At 47.6% G+C, this 22,063-nt stretch overlaps 1 protein-coding gene across 1 annotated transcript in view; it reads right to left on the bottom strand.

The window, feature by feature from the left end:
• Asb18 (ankyrin repeat and SOCS box containing 18) overlaps positions 1–21,696 on the bottom strand; it is a 53,333-nt gene extending 31,637 nt beyond the window's left edge. The window contains exon 1 of the mRNA XM_051190769.1: positions 21,432–21,696. Within this exon, the coding sequence (XP_051046726.1) occupies positions 21,432–21,636 (205 nt within the window). The 5' untranslated portion in view covers positions 21,637–21,696. The remainder of the gene's footprint in view (positions 1–21,431) is intronic.
• Between the last annotated feature and the right edge of the window lie 367 nt (positions 21,697–22,063).

Here is a 22,063-nt window from a genome sequence, read left to right on the forward strand (position 1 = left end):
AGAGAAAAGGCTGGGAGGGCTATGCCTGAGATTCCTGTGAGATAAGGGGGATTTCCCAGATGTGGGCAACTGGGGGAATTGTAGTAAGTTTTAGGGTTAAAGGCTGGTCCAGGAGGAAGGGTGGGATGGCATAGGATGTATGTATGTATGTATGTATGTATGTATGTATGTATGTATGTAATCCCACTGAAGAAGGGATTTCTTCTAGGTTCTGGATTGGGGGTAGCTTGAAAGAGGAGTGGGCTATGGAATTTTCCAGAATCTAACCTTCTGCCACCTACCCCTTCATCATTAAAAGGAAACAAACATACAAAACAAACCCCATTACCAGGGTTTTTCTGTCGAGAAGATGAGGGAAGAAGTTGAGTTCTTGGAAATGGCTGCTATAGAAGGTTGCTTTCATGAGGCTGTCTACAGTATACACAATTCTGGTGTGTGTGTGTGTGTGTGTGTGTGTGTGTGTGTGTGTGTAGGACTGACTGTTCCTTCTTGATGGATGAATGAGCAGATGCTGTGTGTTTGGCTTCTCTGAACACTTCTCTGCTTTCATAAAGCTGGGGCAAGGTTATTAGTGGCCAGGAGCACCCCTGGGAGGGGGGAGGTGTCCCCTGTGAATACCATCAAGGGACAGACACTCACATGGCAGGAAGACTTTCTGTAATGATGGAAGGATCGATAAGGTGGCTGTAATGAGCAGTACAGGGGACCCTTTTTGAGGCCACCTCCTTCCTGGGACACATGCTGGGCTGTTTTGAAAGCCCACACTCATTAATTAGCTACCTGCATGAGGCAGAGAATCCCAGCCTGCTGCTGGGCCCAAAGGCCCAGCCTTGAGCTTGCTGTTTGCTCAGTGGGGGAAGGGGGTGGGGGCTGTCATCACTGGTGTGGAGGAGATACAGTAGTCAGTCTCAGGGATTGGGTAGGGTGGCGCCCCCTGGGTTTGGACTCTCTTTTCCAGGGAAGACAGTGTGATTACAGGGAATGGGTGGGTCTTCCTTGAGGAGAGTGGCCCCCAGCCTTCCTCAGGGACTACTGGACTCCTGCTTTGGTGCATTTCCTAGTATGCAGAGTCTACTCACTTTTCCAGAGTCTACGAAGCTGCCAGCCTACTCTCCTGCCTCCCCCAACCCCCACTCTCTATGCCCACTCTATGCCTTCACTCTAACAAGAAAACTTAACTCCTGGGTCCAGGAGATGGCTCGGTTGGTAAGGTGGTCGCTATGAAAGTACAAGGATTTGGATTTGATCTCCAGAACCTACATACAAAATCTGGGAATGGTGGGCCATGCTTGCAATGCCAGCACTGGGGAGATGAGGACAGGAAGGCACTTGGGCCCTTTGATCCCACAGCCTAGCCTAGTTGACAAGCCTCAGGCCAGTGAGAGACTTTGTCTCAGGAAACACTATTCCCAGGGGTTGTTCAGGGGTTGTTTCTGCTCTGGGGAGTCAGGTGACTGAACAAACAAACGAGCAAGCAAGCAAACAAACAAAACAAAAACAAAACAAAGCAAAGCAAAACAAACAAACAAAAACCAAAAACAAAAGCCAAAAAAACAAAAAATGCAGGGAGTCCAAGTAGCCCGGCCCCCTGCTTTCCTGGTCCTCACTGAACCCGGGAACCTGGGCTGACTAACTGGACTGGCATTTCCCTGGTGCTCTGTTGTCATTATATTCTAGTGTCCTGCCCTGAAGATGTGTTCTAGAAAGTTGTGGAATATAGGGGTCAGAAGACTATAGGGAAGAAAGGAACTAGATTGTAGATTTTGACAACATGAAAAAGATAGGTTAAACTACCCCCCCCAACCAGGGGGTGAAGGAGGGGCTTGCCATTTGAGCACATGCGAGTCCAGGGTTGGGTAACATGTGATTTGAAAAATACACATGGCTTAGCATTGAAGCAGCCGGCATTCTTGATCTGAGGCAGGTGAAGGAGGATGCCCAGAAGGATCACAGTAGGAGGCAATGCAGTCCAGACTAGGAGCGAAGGGCTAACACAGGCAGAAAGCTTCCTGCTTCAGCCTCCCTCAAGTGACTCACAGGACCTGCAGCACCAAACGGTGTGCCAGCCACAGGGCCCTCTCTGCAAAGCATTTTCTAGCAGTGCAACCTCTGCTCTGAGCAGATCCCACTGTCAGCCCCTGGATCGGGCAGTGTGGTGTGCTGGACAGGGGACGGGTTCTGGAATACAAGCATGATGGACTCGGATCACAGCTTGACCACACCACTGAGCAGACATAGCCCTGCCAGCAGGCCTCGTGCTGCAAACGGCATGGCTCTTGGGCAGTGTTTTGGGTTCAGTTTCCCCCTCTCGTGTGAGGTAAAGAACCACTTTTCCACAGTTAGCCTGTTAGAGCTCCCAGGTTAGGACTTGTGTCCGGCCATAGTGTCCTGCCATAGATCCTCAATTTACCATGGTCTGGCAGAGCTGTGGGTGGATTTCAACACAGCAGTGCATGGCAGGTCAGTGTCTAGTACAGCCCACCAGCCCCAAAGCCTGGGTGCATCTGGATGGCTCAGCACATAGCAGCCACATCCTAGTGACAGGAGTGTGCCCTGAGACACACCACAGGGATCTATGGATTTACTTCCCCCTTTTCCCTTGTTTTCAGGCTTCTCTAGGTTCCAAGAGGAGGGTCTGTTGGGAGCCTAGAGTTCTTCCTCCTGTTGATGCTGTTTGGGTTTTAGGATGCCACTCGTACTGTCAAGTTACAGCGATGTTCGGTGATTTCATAGAAGGACCTCACACAGAGCTTCATATCAGAAGTCTGTCTAGTCTTCTGTAGTTCCCTCAGCTGCCAACATCAACAGCTAAAACAAGGCTTTGCTTTCAAGGCAAGAGACACAACTAGCATCACTAGATGGGTACTTCTCACCCATCATTTTCCTTTTCATAGCCCATCACCCACCACACCAGCTTTGTTTACAGATATTTGGTTAAGGATGCTCTTGAAGGGCAGATCTGTGTACTCAACCTTTATATAGGATGCACATGTCCCCAGAGTATTAGCCAAAGCTTAAAGAGGCACAACTGAGCTTTAGAGGAACCAGGGTACCTGAGAGCCCAAAGGTGGCCAAGGATGTCATCTGCCATTCCATCTCTCCGTTACTGATCTCAAACACCACGTTTGTATCCTGAAAGAACTGGTCCATGAGGATTTGAATATGGTCCAGGTCTCCTGCGACCAATGCAGCATGGAACTCAAGCTCAGGGGCTCCAGCTCTAACTTGAGGCTCTTCATTCATCTTCTGGAAGATCTGCAGTTTTCTTCCTACTGGTTTTGGTTGTCTCTCCATTGCAGAGCAACTGACTTCAGAACAGGTTCTTTAGCAGAGGAAGATGGCCTTGTGGAGAGTGGGCTATTTCTATTGTCATTACTCAATTTTCCTCCAGTTGGAGCCCCATGGCAGTGTATTTATAACTCCTGTGGGCTCTGATGTGATAATGGTTACTTGATATGACCAGGGTCATGTGACCACCGAGATGTCACCTCATTCATTCACCCCTGTGCCACATGCATTTAGCCTGACAGACAGACACAGCATTGCTTTTATTCATGGTTTGGTCAGGTGACCCCAGCTTTACACAACATCCATGTTACCTGTTTGTACAGGTTAAGTAACTAGTTTGTAAATATGGCCTCAGTGACCAAATGCTTAACAGATAAATAATATTCTCTCAGATTAAAAGGAAACAATACCATATTTAGAAATGAAAAGTAAAGGTCTTAAGTTCAGAGGAAAGGCACAGGAGACATGGGTGCATGCCTGCCGCTACTTTAGGGTTGTGTCGTCCACTTGTTGTGCCAACGGGCTTGGTAAGAAAGAGGCAGGGCTACGTCTGCTCAGTGATGTGGTCAAGCTGTGATCCGAGTCCATCATGCTTGTACTCCAGAACCCGTCCCCTGTCCAGCACACCACACTGCCCGATCCAGGGGCTGACAGTGGGATCTGCTCAGAGCAGAGGTTACACTGCTAGAAACTGCTTTGCAGAGAGGGTCCTGTGGCTGGAACACGGTTTGGTGCTGCAGGTCCTGTGAAGTCACTTGAGGGAGGCTGAAGCAGAAAGTTTTCTGCCTGTGTTAGCCCTTCGCTCCCAGTGTGTAGAGCACTCAGGTCCTAACAGTGGTTTCCATATGGAGAAGTGTTCGACAGTTTCAAGAGGCTTGGGGGAAGGCTCAATCAGCTGAGTGTAAGCAGACTTGAGTTTGATACCCTGAACCCATGTGAAAAGGAAGTCGGGTGTAGTGATATAAGCTTGCACTCCCAGGACTGGGGAAGTATAAGTGGGTGTATCCCTGGGACTCCCTGGCTTAGCCTAATTAGCCAGCTTAGCCTAATTAGTGTTATTTCCTGACCAACAAGAGATCTGTCTCAAATAAAGGTAGATGGCTTCTGAAGCAAGAGGACAGACCACTAAGACTGTGTTTCAAGAGAGCCAGGCTACACCTCAAGCTGACAGCAAAAAAATTGTAATGTAGTCCACATGGCTCTGTTTTTGTGGTCCTGAAAGATGCAAGGGTGAGGGGGTAATGGAGACTTGAACCAAGGTTCTAGAAGGCAGCCAAGGTCCTGCAATGCGCAGCAGGCTTCGCTTCTGTGCAAGGAGGTCATGGGAAGCCATTGTCCAATGCAGTTTTAGCAGAGACCTCAGGACATTGGTGATGATGGCCATTGAAGAGAATTTCAGGCACAGGGTAGAGTTGGCCCAGGAGAATCAATGTGTGCTGCAGGCTGCAGCGCTGGAGGGTGGGCTTGGAGCTCAGACAGCAGATCTGGAGGAGCTCCAGGACTTGGTGTCAGTTTGGTTTTGCTTTGGCCTGGCCTTTCATTGCTGTGCCCCTTTTGAACTGGGGATGTTTACTCTGTGCTGTTGCATACTGCAGGTGTGTGACTTGCTTTTGTGCTTTTACAGAAGCTCATAGTTAAGAGCTTGTCTTGAGGGCCAGAGAGATGGCTCAGCAGATGAACGCCTGTTCCACAAGACTGACAACCTAAGTCCAGTTCCACATAAAGGTAGATGGAGAGCCAACTCCACCAAGCTCTCCTCTGACCTCCACACATTTCCTGATACACAGACACAACAATATGATGAGATGAGACTTTGAGCTCTCTTTCTCTCTCTCTCTCTTTCTCTCTCTCTCTCTTTCTCTCTCTCTCTCTGTGTATGTGTGTGTATGTGTGTGTGTGTGTGTGTGTGTGTGTGTGTGTGCACATGCTCATACATGCACTCATGAGCATACTTGAAGACTGAACATGCATGCAGAGTCCTGAAGTTAATGGTAGCTTTCTACTTTATTTATAGAGGGTCTAACTAAATCCAGAGCTTGCTAATTTAGGGGGGTTAGGTAGCCAGCTTGTCCAGGCTATCCTTCATATCTCTGCTTTCTCAATACCAGGATTGCATGCAGCCTTCATGCCTACCTGACTTTTCCATGGGCGTCTGGGGATCTGAACTCAAGTCCTTGCAGTGTGTTGCAAGTACTTTATCCACTGAGCCTGCTGCCCAGCCCTGGAATTTTTAACAGTATTTGGACCATTAAGGACTGTGGAGACTTTAGGAAAGGAGCTAAATGCCCTTTGCATCATGAGATGAAACTGAAGCTTTAGGTTCAGAGGTGGAATACGATTTAAAATGACATACATGGGTGTTGAGTTGACAAGGGAGCAGAACTGAACTGATTTTCATCATTCACTTGACTGGATTTAGAATCACCATGGATACAGACCTCTGGGTGTGCCTATCAGGGCGTTTCCCGAAAGGTTTAACTGAGATGGGAAGCATCTTTAGTGTGTGCAGCATCATCTCATTGGCTGGAGTCCTGGACCGTATGGAAAGGAGGGAGCTGGCTGAGTACCAGTGTTCATCTCTCTCTGCTTCCTGGTTGTGGACAAGCTATGAGCAGCCACCTGCCCCTTGCTCCCATAGTCCCAGCTAGAGTCATTTTGACCATAGTACCTTCCCTGCTGTGTAGACTGTGCCTTCAAACTTTGAGCCCCAAAAAAACCTTCCTTTGCTGGGTTGCTTTTCATGGATATTTTGTCACAGTGACAGGAAAGACATTATATACCCACCTTTGCTCTTGTTACAGCCTGAGTCACAGGCACAGGAGAGCGTTCACAGGCTGACCCAATGGCTGGAGCCTGCCTGTGATGCTTGGATTCAGTTGTTCCACGGAGGAGGGCCTCAGGATATTTTAGATATAGGGGTATGGCTATCATCTGTCTATCAGGGATGCCTGCGCACATGTAGATAATGGATGCTGGCTCTTCAGAGAGGCAGAGGGTTCCCTGGTGAGAGAGAATGTGGCTGGAGGGGCTGGGTCATGAGCTACATCCAGCCCCCTTTCCAGCAGCAACATTAAAAGTTTCTGGTTCTTCCTTGCAGGCACAACACCATGTTATTCTCCTGAAATGGTTGGTAATCAGATCCACTTCTAGAGGGCTGCGGCTCAGCTGCAAGATGAGACAACTTGAGCTTGCCCCCCATTTAAACGGGAGGATGTTTTCCAACCTGTTGTAATCTGTCGTTGGATATGTTTTAAGAGGGCTGGAGGGGAATCTCGGGATGAAGTGAACTGTGCTTTAGGCTAAATTTAGCTTCCTGTGTTTTTTTTTAGCCTGTTCACTCGATGTTTGAGCTGGAATCAGTAGCTAGGGAGTAGAACTTTAAAAATAACTTCTGGCAGACAGTACCACCTTTGCAAGTGGGACATGAGGATGATTTCACAAACCAGGCAGAGGGCTGACTTTTTTTTTTTCCAGAACAAGAATAGAAGCATTGTTTTTTTTTTTTTTTACCCCCATCCCAGAACAAGAATAGAAGCATTGTTTTAGTTACCCCCCGTCCCAGAACAAGAATAGAAGCATTGTTGACTATTACATTAAATAAATCAACCAACCTGGAAACCAGCCCATTCATTCCTTTAGTTATTCACCAAACATGATTACATTTTTGGGGCGTGCTGTAAGGTTTTGGAGGTTCCGAGATGAAAACCCCATCTGCAAGGATCATGCTGGAAAAAAAATAGTGTCTGGAAAGATCCCAACAGGAATCATTTAGTCTTTCCCCACACCAGCTGAGGGAAATCCCGTAGGGTGAGAGTGACCTTTCTGACCTAGTGCTCTCCTGGGCTCCTTACCTCTTCTACCTCCAAGTGACACTGCTCCACCCCCTCTTCTCCTTCTCCCTTTACCCCCCTCTCCATCCTCTGGCCCTTACCCCTTCAACTCAGTCAAAAGCAATGCACAGCCCCAAGATCTGACTCAGGCTTTGCCTCCTTTGCCAAGCCTAGTTCACACGGAGACCAAAGTTGTTTTAAATGTGAATTTCTGTATACGTTCTGAAACACTGTCAAAACCTGAGGAACTATGGTAAAACAGAAGGACCAGAGACTGTAATTCCACTTTTAATGCAGAACAAATTGAGATTTAGACTAGAGAACGTCACACCAGGTCTGGAAAAGCCTTCCTGGGATTAGGAAAGATGGTCTAGGGATGTTTCAAAAATGGGTATCACTTGTAGATCTGGGAGTCGGTAAGAGTCTATCAAGGTGAGCAGGACAAAGCGTGGCTTGAGGGGCAATTGTTCCTTACTGTGCAGTGCAGTGAAGTAAGGGGTGTGTGCACTTCAACCTGAGCTGGGTGGTACCCTGAAGACTTCAGAAAGAAACTCTGGTTGAGTGACTCAATGTAGAGCAGTGCTATGCCCGATGCCTCAGATGCAACTTTGTTGCAAAATGGGATCACCTGAAGAGCTAGAAAAGCCAGGGATGACAAGACCTCAGCCTGAAGACTCTTTTATTCTGTGCTGGGCTGCAGCCTGGGCATGGGGACCACTGGGGACCCTCTGAGGGCTTCTATCTGTAGCTGGGTTGAGACCATGCTCCAGAAGAGAGCTAGGAACACTGCAAGATGCTGCCATCAGGCCTGCCCTGCACATCCACTGATTGGTGATTTGTATGAATAAACAGACGGGAAAGCATCCCCAGGAATGCGGAGTCAGTGTTCCAAGCCAGCGGGGCAAACTCAGGCACATAGGACCCTGTTTCTTGTGAACTGGGGGTCTCCGACTGCTGCCCCTGGCTCCAGTCCTCCCGTTTATGGCTGTAAGACTTCTTGTTGTCCAATTCAGAGGCATTTGGTGCCAAGGGCATACTGATGTTCGCACCCAAATTTAGGCGACACAAATGTAGCAGGTTATTTGGAGTTATTTTAAACCATCAAAGCATGTCTGTAGAGAAGGGTGACTTGTATCAGTGAAGGGTCAGTTCAAGTTCACTTACTTGGGCTCTCAGAACCCTGAGTCCTTCCTGGAGTCCCCAAGCAACTGTGTTTTGCCACCCGGGGTCTCCTTTGATCTCTGTTTTGAAGGCTGAGCACATCTGGTTCCTCCCCCACATTGGCCCACAGTTGTTTTGATTTTTCTTGGCCAGTGTTAGGTTACGAATTTATCATTTGTCAACATTAGCAGTTATATCGAAGGTGGGAGTGGGGTTTCCCACCTCACACAGCCTTGGCAGACCTTTCTCTTCAGTTCCTTTCTCTTCAGTTCCTCTTCCTGTCTCTGGTGTCGCCATTAAAGTCGTCTCTCTTTTCTTGCAGTGAGGTTCCACGGATGTTCCGACCAAGGAACTGGTCTTACCTACAAATGCTTCTTAGTGCTGTTCTCTCCTGGAAAGAGGATTTGCTAATGAATTCAATCTGTTCCAAGGCAGCAGATACAATCATTTTATATATTCTTCAGACAAACTAACAAATGGTTCTCCTTTGACGGTGCAGGCATTGTTTGTATGGGTAAACCATGGCAGGGCACTATACACATGGGATGGCGGAGCATGGAGTGAACGGAGGAAGGGAAAAGTCTAAGTAGGACAGGATGCCCAGCTTTGGTCTGAATGACAGACTGAGGAGTTGCTTCTCTATCCTTGAGGCAGGTAGTACCTGGACTTGAATATTATGTTGTAGAGAATATTATTTGGAATTTTAAATAAGAAGCATGATGCTTTGTCCACAGGAGGAACGCAAATTTGTCTTTCCTACTTCATCTTGTCATGGAGATGGCTAATGAGAGAGTTTTTTTTCTCTCTCTCTACCTCTGGATCCAATGAGATAAAGGTGAATTCTACCTTGAGATGACAATGTATTGCACACACCGTGGAATCTGAGAGGTGATTCTTATCTTCATGGGCTGCCAAGGTCTTGGTTTTCTCTAACTAAGCTGACAAAATATCATTTGTACTCTTGGGGCTCTGTGGGACGGTCCAACCGGTCTGAATGCTAGGCTGGTGGCTTGATGACAGGCTGGCCTCTTTCTCTTCAGCAGCAGTTTTCTATGCATGCCAGGTAAGAGGAAGGGCTTCCGAGGCAGGGTATTGCTGCCATTTCCCCATGCTGTCAAGGCAGAGCCAGTGCTTGGCTTTCTTCCCGGGCCATTGGAATGTGTCTGGTTTCCCGCTAGGTTTAAGTGTCCACGTAAGTGAATAGTTGAAGGGGCACGAAGTCACAGTCTCCTGGACACTTCAGTGTCTGCATGAACTCTGAAACATGCTCATTTACAGCCCTGGCCCAGTCAGTGTGGCCCTTTCTGTAAATGGCCACTGTGGTGGCTTGAATGAGGAGCGTGCACCATAGGCTCAGGGGTTTAAACATTTAGTTCCCAGTTGGTGGCGATGTTCGGGGGAGGTTATGGACCGTCAGGTCCTGGGGCCTGACTGGAGGAGGTATGTCACTGGGAGTAGGTTTTAAGAGTTCATAGCCTCACCCCACTTCAAGTTCGCCCTCTCTGCATCTTGTGTGCAGTGCAGACGGGATCTCCCAGCTCCTCGTTCCCGCTCCCTGTTGCCACATCTCCCTTTTCATTGTGACACATCACTCTCTGGAAACACAGCCCAAATGAAGTTCCCTTTGGCCATGGCGTATTATCACAGCGACAGAAAAGTGTCTAACACTGCCACCCTCGAGATTCCATTGGGCCCCAGGCTGATGGTGTTTTTTCCCAACAGGCTGGGTCCTGGGTTTCCTTCACCACCCCTTTCTGATCATATTCTCTCTGGAAGTTTCTGAAGGGCACCCTCCCTCATCCCACATTCTGCGTTTACTTTTATTATTGTTGTTGTTTTAAATCAGAAGCCTGGCAGGTGCTCACAGCTCCCATTTTGACATCCAGGACACATCTACCCAAGTTAGTCACACAGACATTAATATGAAGAATGTTAAAGTGCCTTAACCTTTCCTCCAAATGACAATGTGAATACAGCACACCTCATTTAACAAAACATTAAAACATCGACTTCCTCAGATCAAGTGTATCTATTAATAATGACTTAAATTATCTGTACCAATTTCACATTATTAAGAAATCTCATTTCCATCCTGTGGAGGAACACAATACGGGGGAGGGGTGAGACAAACCGCCCCTGTAACTTATTTTCCTGGTAATGTAAAGCAACAAAGTCTAGCCCCACCATCACTGACACCATCTCAGCTAAAGGCCCAGCACCATTTGTACAGACAGCCAACAGATGCTTTCTGGTACCCAGGATGCAAAGATGCCCTTAAATGTGAGCTGCCACTGTGGTTGAAGTCAAGGCAGAGCCACCAAATACTCCTTGTGCCAGGCCACGTGGCAGCAACGCTGGCAGGACATTTATAGACTGTAGGGATAGTGCTGGAGAGCCTGTCACAGAGCATTCCATGCCCAAGGAGGCGACGTTTTCTTCACTACTGTCCTGGGGATTTAATGACATGGTGAAATTGCAGCTTCTGCCTCTTGAGACAAATTGCATGTTCAGCCTGATTGTTTGCTATGAATCTCACACGGGGAGCAGGATGCTTCCCTCTTGAAGCTGGTTTAGCCTGATTGTTGTGCTGAGCGAGCTCTGTGACCCTGTTTGAAATCAGAAATTCCTGGGGTCTTGTCCCATCCTTTTACAAAGGGCCAAGTAAAGCCTGATGGATGGAAAATTCTCTGGACTTCTTTATTTAAAGTCTCCTTTTGTAACTTTATTGATTTACTTGTTGTGTGTATATATGTCTATGTATGTGCACATGTGATTGCCTCTGGGTTCATGTGCCAGTGAGCTCCCAGCAAGCACTATGGGCATGTGTGGAGGTCAGAGGAAAGGTTTCAGAGTCTATTCTTCCCTTCTGCCATGTGGGCCCAAGGGAAAGAAATCAGGTTGTCATGCCTGGAGGTAGCACCCTTTTCATGGAGCCATCTTACTGGCCCTGGACTTATTTCTTAGTGGAAAAAAAGTGACATTAAACTCCAACAGGAAAAATTACATAAGCTAAATGAATAAATTTAAAGTGTAAGCTTTGTGGCTGGAGAGATGGCTCAGTGAGTAAAATGTTGGCAAGCAGGAGTGTCAGTATTCAGGCATCTGTACTGGCCTGCCCTTGGGGTTCTGACAGGATATGCCCTCAGCTGCAGCCACTAAGAGCACCCCAGGTAGCCTATTCACTATGTCTCTTTTTAAAAGGGCCCTGCCCACCTCCCATCCTCCTCTCTCTCTTTCTCTCTCTCTCTCTGTACTCTTCCTTCTCTCCTGATGCTCCTGTCCCCAGAAGCTGGTCCCCCCTCCCCTCTCTCCCCTTTTTATGATCCCCTTCCCTAATAAGAATCCCCTCTGCTTGAACCATGTCCCATGGCATCTTTCTCTCTCTCATTGCTTTTCTTAAGTTACAACAACGAGGACCTGAGTACTGGCATGGTGGGCATGGCCAACCACCTGTACTCCCAGTGCTGTAGGAAGAGATGGGATTCTCCAGCTCTGAATGCAATCAAGAGAGTCTACCTCAATATATGAGATGACAAGCAATCAAGGAAGACCACTGACAGCAACCTCTTCCCTTCACGTTCACTCACCCCTGCACATACACATGTCCCACACACATGTGAGGACAACAGACACTTACACACATGTGGAAAATATAAGTTAGGGCTGGGGGATGGAGCTGAGTTGATAGAGTGCTTGCTCAGCATGTGTCAAGCCCGGAGTTCAAGTTCCAGCACCACATAAGAAGGAAGGTGTTGGAGCATGTCTGTAATCCCAGTACTCAAGAGGTGGAAGAAAGAGGACCAGAAGTTCAAGGTCATGGTTTAAGTTCAAGCTCATCTATATAGCAAATTGGAGGTCAGCCTGAGCTAAATGAGACTACATCAAAAATACACAATGTCAGTTATATTTTCTTGTTAAATCATGAAAGGGTATCTTAGGAAACTGGATTTTGGAAGTTTGTGGGTGCTGATGGAGGGTTTGCTTCTACTGGATTAGAGATGCACATGTATATAGTTAATGTACACAAAGCATACTTCAGTTACTAGAAGCATATGGATAGGTAGTGTGGCATTTCCTATCTTGAAGGCTTGTGAGGGAGATGGACAAGGCAGTCATTAGTAGTAACTGGAATTGCATCATCAGAGGTCTAAGCATTTGTGCTTTGGGTACCCAGGGTAAGGTAACGTGTCAGATTAGCTAGAGACCACAGCAGGCACCTTCCAAGTGTGGCATCTGAACAGCGCAGTGGGAAACTGGTGTGTTTCTTGGGTGTATGCTTCCTCTCCGACTTTTGCAGGGGGGACAAACTCTGTTATTGTTCATATAGGAGGCACAGGTGCTATGATGCCAAGAGTGTCACTTAAAAGGTGGATTCTGGAGTCCAGATGGAAGGGATATAGACAGACAACAAACCAGCCTGGCAGAGGGCCTGAGGGGTGGAGCTGAGGGTTGTCACAGGCTGAAACCCCCTCCCCCCCACTTGCAAGGAAGGCTTGGCACTCCAGCTGTTAGGGCCCTTAGGACCTGTCACAGCTGAAGAGAGTCTCTAGTATCACTCACTAGTATCCTTTCCAATGTAGCCAGGAGTAATGATGACTTTGGTACCAGTAGAGAGAGCCTGACATTTTCACCTGAAAACTATGATAAGCCACATGGGCTTCAAAGCAGAAGGGTCAGACCTGTGCCAGCACATCCTCTAAGTGTGTGTTCTGGATGTTGATCCTAGCCAGTATCCCATGAGGCCAGTCATCCCAGTGTCCAGCTGTGAACCCCAGAGTTTCCCGAAAGGAGGAACTGATATGCTGCCAATACCCAGAGAGCCTGAAAGTTTCAGAGGTCAAGAGGGTTTCAGGACTGACCCTCTTGTTGAGGTGTATTTTAGTTTTCCAGCCACCTAAAGTGAAGGAACAGGGCTTTCTTTCTCATTGTTAGAGACTTGATTCCTTTTTTTCAGATCTATTGAAAAATAATTACTGGAGAAAACAAGTGAATGGAGACAGGGAGGCAATGGCTGGGGCAGGCAGGTCATCCGGTGTTTGCCCTAAAACATAAACCATGTGCCTGTTGCATAGAGGATGCCCAACTTTCTCTGTGAAGCACCAGACGGTAAATGTTTTAGGTTTTATGGGTTGTATGGTCTCTACAGCAACTACTCAGCTCTGCCTTTGGGTTATAGAAACAGCTGGAGATTATTTGTAAACAAAGAAGGTGGCTGTGTGCCAATAAAACTTTATTTATAAATCCAGTTGTCTGACTTTTGCTGTTAGCAGTAGGGACTGTCTTAGTTTCTTTTCCTGTTGCTTTGATAAAATACTCTGAGAATAGAAAGGTCTTATTCTAGCTCACCATGGTGGGGCAGTCGAGGTGATAGGAGCTTGAAGCAACTTTCACATCACGTCCACAATCAGGAAGTAGAGGGTGATGACTGTGTGTTGCTGCTCAGCTCCCTTTCTCCACTTGTATAGCTCACTTTCTCCAGACAGGGAGTGGTGCTGCCCACAGTGGGAATACCCATAGGTCTATCTATCAGGTGATTCTAGTCTGTCAAGGTGACAAAGAACACCAGCTGCCACAGAAACCTTTGCTGGTTTGTGGGAAGGATCACTGAGTCAACTCATTGCCAAACCTGCTTCCTACTCCTTCTTGCCAATGGAACCTGCTCTTTATTATAAGGTAAATGTGACTCTCCCATGGTAACCAAATGTCCAGACATCCAGGCACCTCCCCATCTCTACCTTGGGTATACAGAACTTGGATCTGTACATTCATATATTTCACCTCTCATCCTGGAAAATGTGGGGTAGTTATTCCTTTGATCATTTAAAAATATTATTAAATTTATTCATTCATTTTGCATCCCAACTGCAGTTTTCCCTCTCTGCTCTCTTCCCATTCCCTCTCCCTACCTCCCCTCTGCCCCACCCACTCAAGCCACCCCTCCTCTGTCCCCCCCCCACTCAGAAAGAGGCAGACCTGGAATTGGAATGAGTGTCACAAAGCGTGGCATTTGATCTTTTTTTTCCCCCTGCCCCATTCTGTCTGTATATGTCAGATTTTTATATTATGTGGCAGTCTACGGTCATTTTATTTTCATTCATTTTCCTTTCTGTTCTTCAGGCTGGGGACTTTATGCTGGTATGTTTTCAGGGTGACAGTGCCCCCTCTCTCCCTCCATCTTCCCTTTGATCTGCCAACAAAGTCTTTCATAGATGAGCACAGATCATCCCCAGCTTCAAGGAAGGGAGCCATGCTTGGGCACATGGCACTGTCCTAAGGATTTTATCTGGAAAAGAGGGAGAAGTGAGGAAGCAAGGTGGTGTGTGTCTCGGCACCACTGTCTCGATTTCCACCCTTCCTGTGTATGTTAAAGCTCCCGTTCCTCCGTCCTGGACTCTAGCCTCACACAACAGTTCCCACTCTCCCCTCCAATGCTCACTTCCTTGGTTCAGTTTGGTTCTGCCCTGTACAGCATCTCATTCCCTGTGTGCCCCTCACCCACTGCTGTGTTCCTTTCTTATCATCACAGCCTCTCAACAGCTGCTCATCCGCCCAAGGTCAACCTGAGTATTTTACAATCCACCTTGTTTGCAAATATTGACCACTGTCTAGCTGGATATGGGGAAGAAGGCCAAAGCTGGTTTCCTCTCAATATCCAGGTCCTGATGCTGGTGTCAAAAGGCAGGGGTGCGTGGGACTAGGAAGGTAGAGACTGGCTACAGAGAGTGGGCCTGCCATGGCATTGTGCAGTGTTTCCGCGGAGCTGGAGTCATCCGGGGAAGGCAGAAAACCTCTCTCCTATTTCCTCCTTTCCTTTTGTTCTTCCCAAATGAAACTCCAGCAGGCTTGGCAGTGATGCTAATGGGAGGGTGCCATCAGCATACATTACCGTTTTATTAGTCTGTTTCTCCATTTTGATTCTGAAAATATCCTGATTTAGTCTAATTGCAATTTCACTGTGTTCCACAGGCAGGGACTGTTCGTCCTGGGGGGGTGGGGGGTGGCGGTGCCATGTACGGAGATGCGACCTGGTAGGATTTTTCTTCCTGCCCATATGTCTTTGAAGCTGGACCATTAGCTCTAAGGCATGCATTTCATCTCTTCACAGCGTGACTCAACCTGCTTCTGGGACAAGTAAGCGCCTAGGGTGTGTGTCCCGCAGAAAGCAAAGAAGCACTCTATATCTAGGTATTTTTGTGTTATCTAAAGCAGGAGCGGCTGCTGTAGCCATCTCATTCCTAAATAATTTAACTATATTCAAAGATAATCTGATGTTATTGTAGGAAAGTGTATTTCTAATAAATTCCACTTGATCTGGGTGAATCAATTCAGGCGGTACATAATTGAGTCTGTTAGCAAGGACTTTAGCAAGAATTTTGCAATCAGCGTTAATTAAGAAGATGGGACAATAATTTGTGCATAATTTCGGATCTTTTCCTGGCTTGTGAATCAAAGTAATAAGAGCAATGCTCAGGCTGGTGGTGGGATAGTGTCATTAGGTTCTGATTTATAAGTACTTAGAAAGGCTTAATTTCATTTTGCTGCGAGCAGGGTCTCCCAGCCCCCACTGTCTCTGACCGGGTGAGCAGCGGAGTTGGTGGGGAACATCTCTGTTTCCCTTCCCTGCCATGGGTCACCTCCTGCTTCTGGTGTCTGCTCTTGTTTTCTAGTGGAGCATCTCATACATTTGCTCTTCCTTCCCCCCTCCATCCTCCCTTCCTCCCTTCCTTCCAAGTTTTTTGCTGAAATGTCATAACTAGGGGCTGTGAGCTATTAATATTGTAGGTATGTGTGAATGCACATGTGTACATGGGTGCTGGCAGAGAATATGTCCCTGGGTACCAGCTGTACCATCTCCAATGGGGAAAGTGCCTTAATGGACCTTCTCATACAGTGCCTTTAGGTGGGCATACAGCATGAGTCCTGGATGGAGACGGGACTACCCATACTCTATTTTCCCTCTTTCTGTCTCCATTTTAAAAATTATTTATTTTACATTCTGACCATCAGCTACTGGAGGAAGGCTCTCAAATGACAATTGGTATAGTTACCAATCCGATTACAGGAGATGGCCAGTTCAGGCTACCTATCCACCATTGCTATGAGTCTTAGTGGGGCCATCCTTACGGATTTGTGGGAGTTTCCCGTGCATCACGTTTCTTCTTCCTGATCCCGAAATGCCTCTCCCCATGAACTCGTCTCTTTCATAACTCTCCCCCAAACCCCCTATCCAACGTCCTTCAACCCAGTCCCTCAAGTTTTCCATCCCCACCCAGCTCCAATCCACCCAGGAGATCTCTCCTATTTCCCCTTCCCAGGGAAATCCATGAGTGTCCCTTTGAGTCCCCCTTGTTACCTAGCCTCTCTGGAGCTGTGCATTGTAGCATGGTTATCCTTTACTTCATAGCTCATATTCACTTATGGATGAGTACATACCATATTTGTCTTTCTGAGTCTGGATTACCTCACTCAGGATGATTTTTTCTAGTCCCATACATTTACCTTCAAATTTCCTGATGTTCTTGTTTTCAACACATGCTCTGCTCTTGCCTGGTTGTTGAATACCGAGTGAATACAGCCCCAGGATGAACCCTAGGTATCAAGGTACCAACAGGAGCATTGGATACACAGTGCTGAGGGAACCTTAGCTGGGTAGCTTAACACCTCTGAGTCTCATCTCCCCAAAGTGGGGAGGGAGTGTGTTGAGAACAGCAGGTAGGTGTGGCATTGCTGATGCCTCTCTCTGTGGGGGTTTGAAAGAAAATGCCCCCCTAAAGGAGTGGCACTATTAGGATGTGTGGCCTTGTTGGAGGAGGTGTGGTTGTCTTATTGGAGGAGGTTTGTCACTATGGGCTTTTAGGTCTAATAAAAGTTCAAGTCACAGCCAGTGAGACAGACTACTTCCTGTTGCCTGTGCAAGACCACCATGATGATAATGGATGAAACCTGCGAACTGTAAGCCACCCCAATTAAATGTTTTCTTTTCTAAGAGTTGCACAGTCATTGTGTATCTTCACAGCAATAGAAACCCTAACTAAGACAGTTGGCTGCCGTGGGAGGCTGATGGCAGGTCTGGCACACTCTGCTGAGGTACTTGCTCTCCTTTGCCTCATAGCCTGGCTTTGGCTTATTCTGTGCATACAAATGTGCAACCCAGTTTCCTACCAACCATTCAGATAATACCACCACTTCCCAGTGACCTCACAACGAGTCTGTGGAGCTTTCAGCTGAAGGCAGGAGATAGTCTGCACAAATCTCTGTAGAAAGAACTACTTAAGAAGGCAGGGTGCCTGGGAATGGGTGATGCTAATATCCTCCACGGATGCAAGTTCTTCTCAGAACTCTATCCAGTCCAGTTTGTCGAGAGTCTCAGAGTTGACACAGACCGATCTCTTTTCCAATGAGAAAATTAAGCTTCAGAGGAACGGGCTGACATGTCCAAAGGCTCCATGGACAGTGGGAAAGAGATAGCCTGGGTCACTTCTCTATGAGACCTTTGCCTTTCCCATTATACCACTAGTCTGACCCCGGTAACCATGTCTCTTTTGTGTCAGGAGCCAGATGCGCTCTTTCACCTAACATGTCCCATGTGGTAACCCTCTCCGTATGTAAGGCAGCATGACTGACATGGTAGCATGCTGGATAAAGCTAAGCGTCACGGTGCCTTCAGCATACAGCCTTGAATAAGAAGTCCCCATTCACAACTGGTCCCCATTTTCACACATGTGCACATCTTTTGCATGTTCATCCAACCTATAGATGCTACTGGTGAGACCTCTTAATAAAAGCCCAATTAGTCTTTCTTTAGCTTCCCCCTGGATGCTTAAATACCATTGCCCTAAGCACAACAAAATACATCCGTTCCTCTGTTTCCATCAGGGATTCAAGTAGCATCTTGACTTGCACATGATGTGCCCTCCGCAGAATCACACCACAGAACGCTGATACCCTTAATAATAGCAATTAGTAATCAGTTGTTTCTTAAGGATGTGATTATGGCAGTTACTAAATTGTGCAGTTGATGCATTTGAGGGGTTAGGTGGGCCTTGCCACCCTCCTCTCAGCCACCCTTTCTCCGTGCTGTACTCCAGTCGGCATGGGAAAGAAGCCAGGATAAATGATGCAGTTGTCATCAACAACCAATAGTAGGAGGTTGGATGTGGCTTTGAAGTAGAGTGAAATATTTCTCTGCAGAAGAGCATTGTTAATAGGGTCTGCATCTATCCGGTGTAATGTACCCATGACTGAGCTTCTCCTCAAGGCTGAGGCCCTGTTCAAGGCACTGGACACAGAAGTGTGAGGCCAAGCAGTGCTTTGTGAGTTTGGAATATTTTGAAAAAACAATAGCCCAGGGAGACAGCTCAGTGAGTGGTGTGCTTGCTGCCCATCCACAAGGATCTGAGTTCAGATTCTGAGCAACCACGTAAAAAGCCAGGGACAGTGGGTGGCATATGCCTGGAATCCCAGCACACACACACACACACACACACACACACACACACACACACCCTATTAGGACCACTCGTTTAGGAAAAGGAATGGGATTGCCAGTGGGTCCCAAGAGATGGCTAACAGTCAACAATTTCATGGCTCAAAATTCATATAAGAAAAAAGCATGCCAACTTCAACTGGGGATCACCATGAGCCTTTAGGATGCCAGTGTCTCTGAGGGCAATGTAGAGAGCAGGTGCAAGATCATTCCATCCAGGAGTTCCTCTGTGAAACTCAAGGGCCTACCAAGGACAGCCCACTCACATGTCCTACGCAGCACTCAGAGACACTGGCCAGACAGACAAAGTGCCATTTTTGGCTCACATAGTGTGTCGTGGTAGGTCACCTTCCCTTCATGCTGTCAGATGTCTGTCAGGGAGAAGCCTAGGTATAAAAATCTATAACCAACAGACTCATGGTGGGAAGACTGTAACTACCCCACGTATTTTGTCAGTTTCAGGCATTCTGCAGAGTAACTGGATGGGAAGGACGTTGCCACCTAATTAGCAACATGGCAAGAAGTGGCACTTTATAGAGAGGGTTCCAATATACAAACCTTAACCATTCGGGACATATTAGCAAGAGAAATGCAGACAGGACACTCACTCTGGCCAGGGTCCCAGATGGTGGCAGGTGCCAGGTGCCATGACTGCAGGCTTCGAGGAAGGCAGCACATTAAGGGAAACCCCCGAGGAGGTGGGAGCTACAGGCAGGAGCTGGGTGTGCATAAGAAGACCTTTGTGGACTGAAACAGTGACCTGGCCCTTCTCTTTCTAGCACACTCTGCATACTGCACTGAACTGGAGCCCAGAGGTCTAAGAGGAGGTGATGCACTTCATGATATTTAGCCTCAGAGAAGACTGCAGAGTGGGTCAAAAGGGTAAGTACTTTATTTCCAATCACATCACCATCTGTGAAGACAAGACCTCTTCCTTTCAGTTCCTTGACCAGGCTCCTGGACAGATGTGTTGAGCTGAAGATCGGGGCTGACATACCTGAGGACCTCAGATGTGAGGGATAAACAGTACCTCTCTAAAAGGAGCTTAACCGTCACATACTGCAAAGGAATGTTGGCCTAGGACTGATGTCTCAGAGGTTCTGACCTTGGATTTCCATTCTCACCCATTTTGAGTTATTCCCCGGCAGCAATGCCCCATGCATGTTTCTCATGCTAGTGCATACATGTAATCATGCATGCATGAATGTGTAATGTCTTGTGTGTACATGGATACATGTACATGTACACTGTGGGCTCAGGACAAGCACCATAGAGCCACATCTGACTAGCTAGACTACAGTTGACAACAACCAATGGTCAACTACAGGTTAGGAACAACCTTGCAGCAAATGTAACCAGGGGACCACGTCTGTGTTGTGTAACAGTGACAAAAAGGATCAAATGTATGGAGACATTGGCCATGAACCCACACAGATGAGTACCACAATGAAGAGTATTACAAGGCAACACAAAATCCAGCATCTGGTGAGAAAAAGCCTATCAAATAGCCCCTGTGATGTAGGAACGAGTCTGTGAAATTTACACCATAAATGGATAGAGGAAGGGACAGATGGATGTGAGGACAGCCTGTCCTAGGGCAGAGCAGAACCTCTCTTCTTCTCTTGATTATTGTGTAATATTGAACTGGAAGCTGAGGTCACACACACACACACACACACACACACACACACACACACACACACACCCTCAGCATGTGCCATAGACAAGTATCCAAGCCTTGTTGAAGGTGAAACCGCCTGTGCTGAACCCCCACAACAGTACAAAATTGCAGCCAAAACTGGGGGAGAGGGGACCCTATGCCTGGTTACTCAAACTTACAGGAACTGCTAGACCTTACACAGAAAGTGTTTCTGTAGGCATGTCTGTCTGTCCAGTGACTGCCTGTCCAGCCCAAACAGACATGGCCCTGGTGACTTCTGTAATCTGCAATTCTGGGGATGGAGCCCAGAGCCCCGGGCATGGTGGGCCAACACTCTGGCACCCAGTGACACCTGCAGCCTCACCCTTGTTACTGATCTTTGCAGTGATAGCTTAGGTAGTTCTTCTTGCCACAGGGTGGTTTGAATGAGAGGTTTCCATAGGCTCATAGGAGTGGCACTATTAGGAGGTGTCACCTTCTTGGAGTAGATAGGGTTTTGGGAGTGTCACTAGGGGCGGGCTTTGAGGTGTCAGATGCCCAAGCAAGGCCCAGTGTCACTCCTTCTTCCTGCTGCCTGTGGATCCAGATATAGAACTCTCAGCTTCTCCAGTACCGGGTCTGCCTGCATGCCGCCATGCTATCCACCATGACAATAATGGACTGAACCTCTGAACTGTAAGTCAGCCCCAATTAATTGTTTTCTTTTATAAGAGTTGCTGTGGCCACAGTGGGTGTTGTGTTATGGCAACAGAAACCCTAACTAAGATACCACCTTTTATTAGCTTCCCCTTGCTGTCCATCCTTGAGCATGCCTGCAAATTCCAGCCCATCGCAGTGTCTACCTGCCAATACAGCAGCTGTTTTTGAGAGTCTCTCCATTTGTTATTTAGTTTAACACAAAGCTATATGAGAAATGGATATCAAGGCTGCATCATCTCCTTGCCTTCCCTCCTCAGGGCGGAACCCAGCATGCATTAGTAATTGGCCTGTGGCCTCCTGTGGTTACCTAGCAGGGCGCCTGCGGGCAGCTGAGCTGAGGGCTCCTTCATCCAGTCGTCATTAGCCAGCTCTATCACGGCATCCACGGGCTTCACCTCAGTGCAGATCAGTTCCTGCACAGTGTCCTTGTCCCCAGTGGCCAGGGCAGACTTTAACCGCCTCACTAAGTCTGAGCTGAGGGGGTAATCTGGTGGCGAGTCGCAACTGGACATTGTGGTGTCCCTGTGCAGGGGCCAGACTTCTTTTCTTCCTCTAATTTGTGTCCAAAGTTAGCCCTGCCCGGAGCAGCACAGGTGGCTAAAAATAGAACCAGGGCTGGGTTACTGTCAGCAGGGAGGGCCCAAGTTGCTGCTGCCCCCTCAGTTGCAGGGCTGAGGACGCCTCTTCCCAGGGCCACTGTGCAGGCTGTTAGAGGGACGGGCAGTAGGCAGTTCAGTGTGTTTAGAGAATATAGTAAAGCTGTTTTGAGAGATACTCTGGGGGTGACGTTGTTTGAGAAGGTTGCATTAGTCATCCTTTCTCATTGATGTAACCAAATACCCTGCAGGAAGCAACTTAAGCAACTTAATTGGTGTGTGTGTGTGTGTGTGTGTGTGTGTGTGTGTGTGTGTGTGTGTGTGTGATGAAGCAGTGAGTAGA

Source organism: Phodopus roborovskii, unplaced genomic scaffold, assembly GCF_943737965.1.
Source record: "Phodopus roborovskii unplaced genomic scaffold, PHOROB, whole genome shotgun sequence".
Classification (NCBI taxonomy): domain Eukaryota; kingdom Metazoa; phylum Chordata; class Mammalia; order Rodentia; family Cricetidae; genus Phodopus; species Phodopus roborovskii.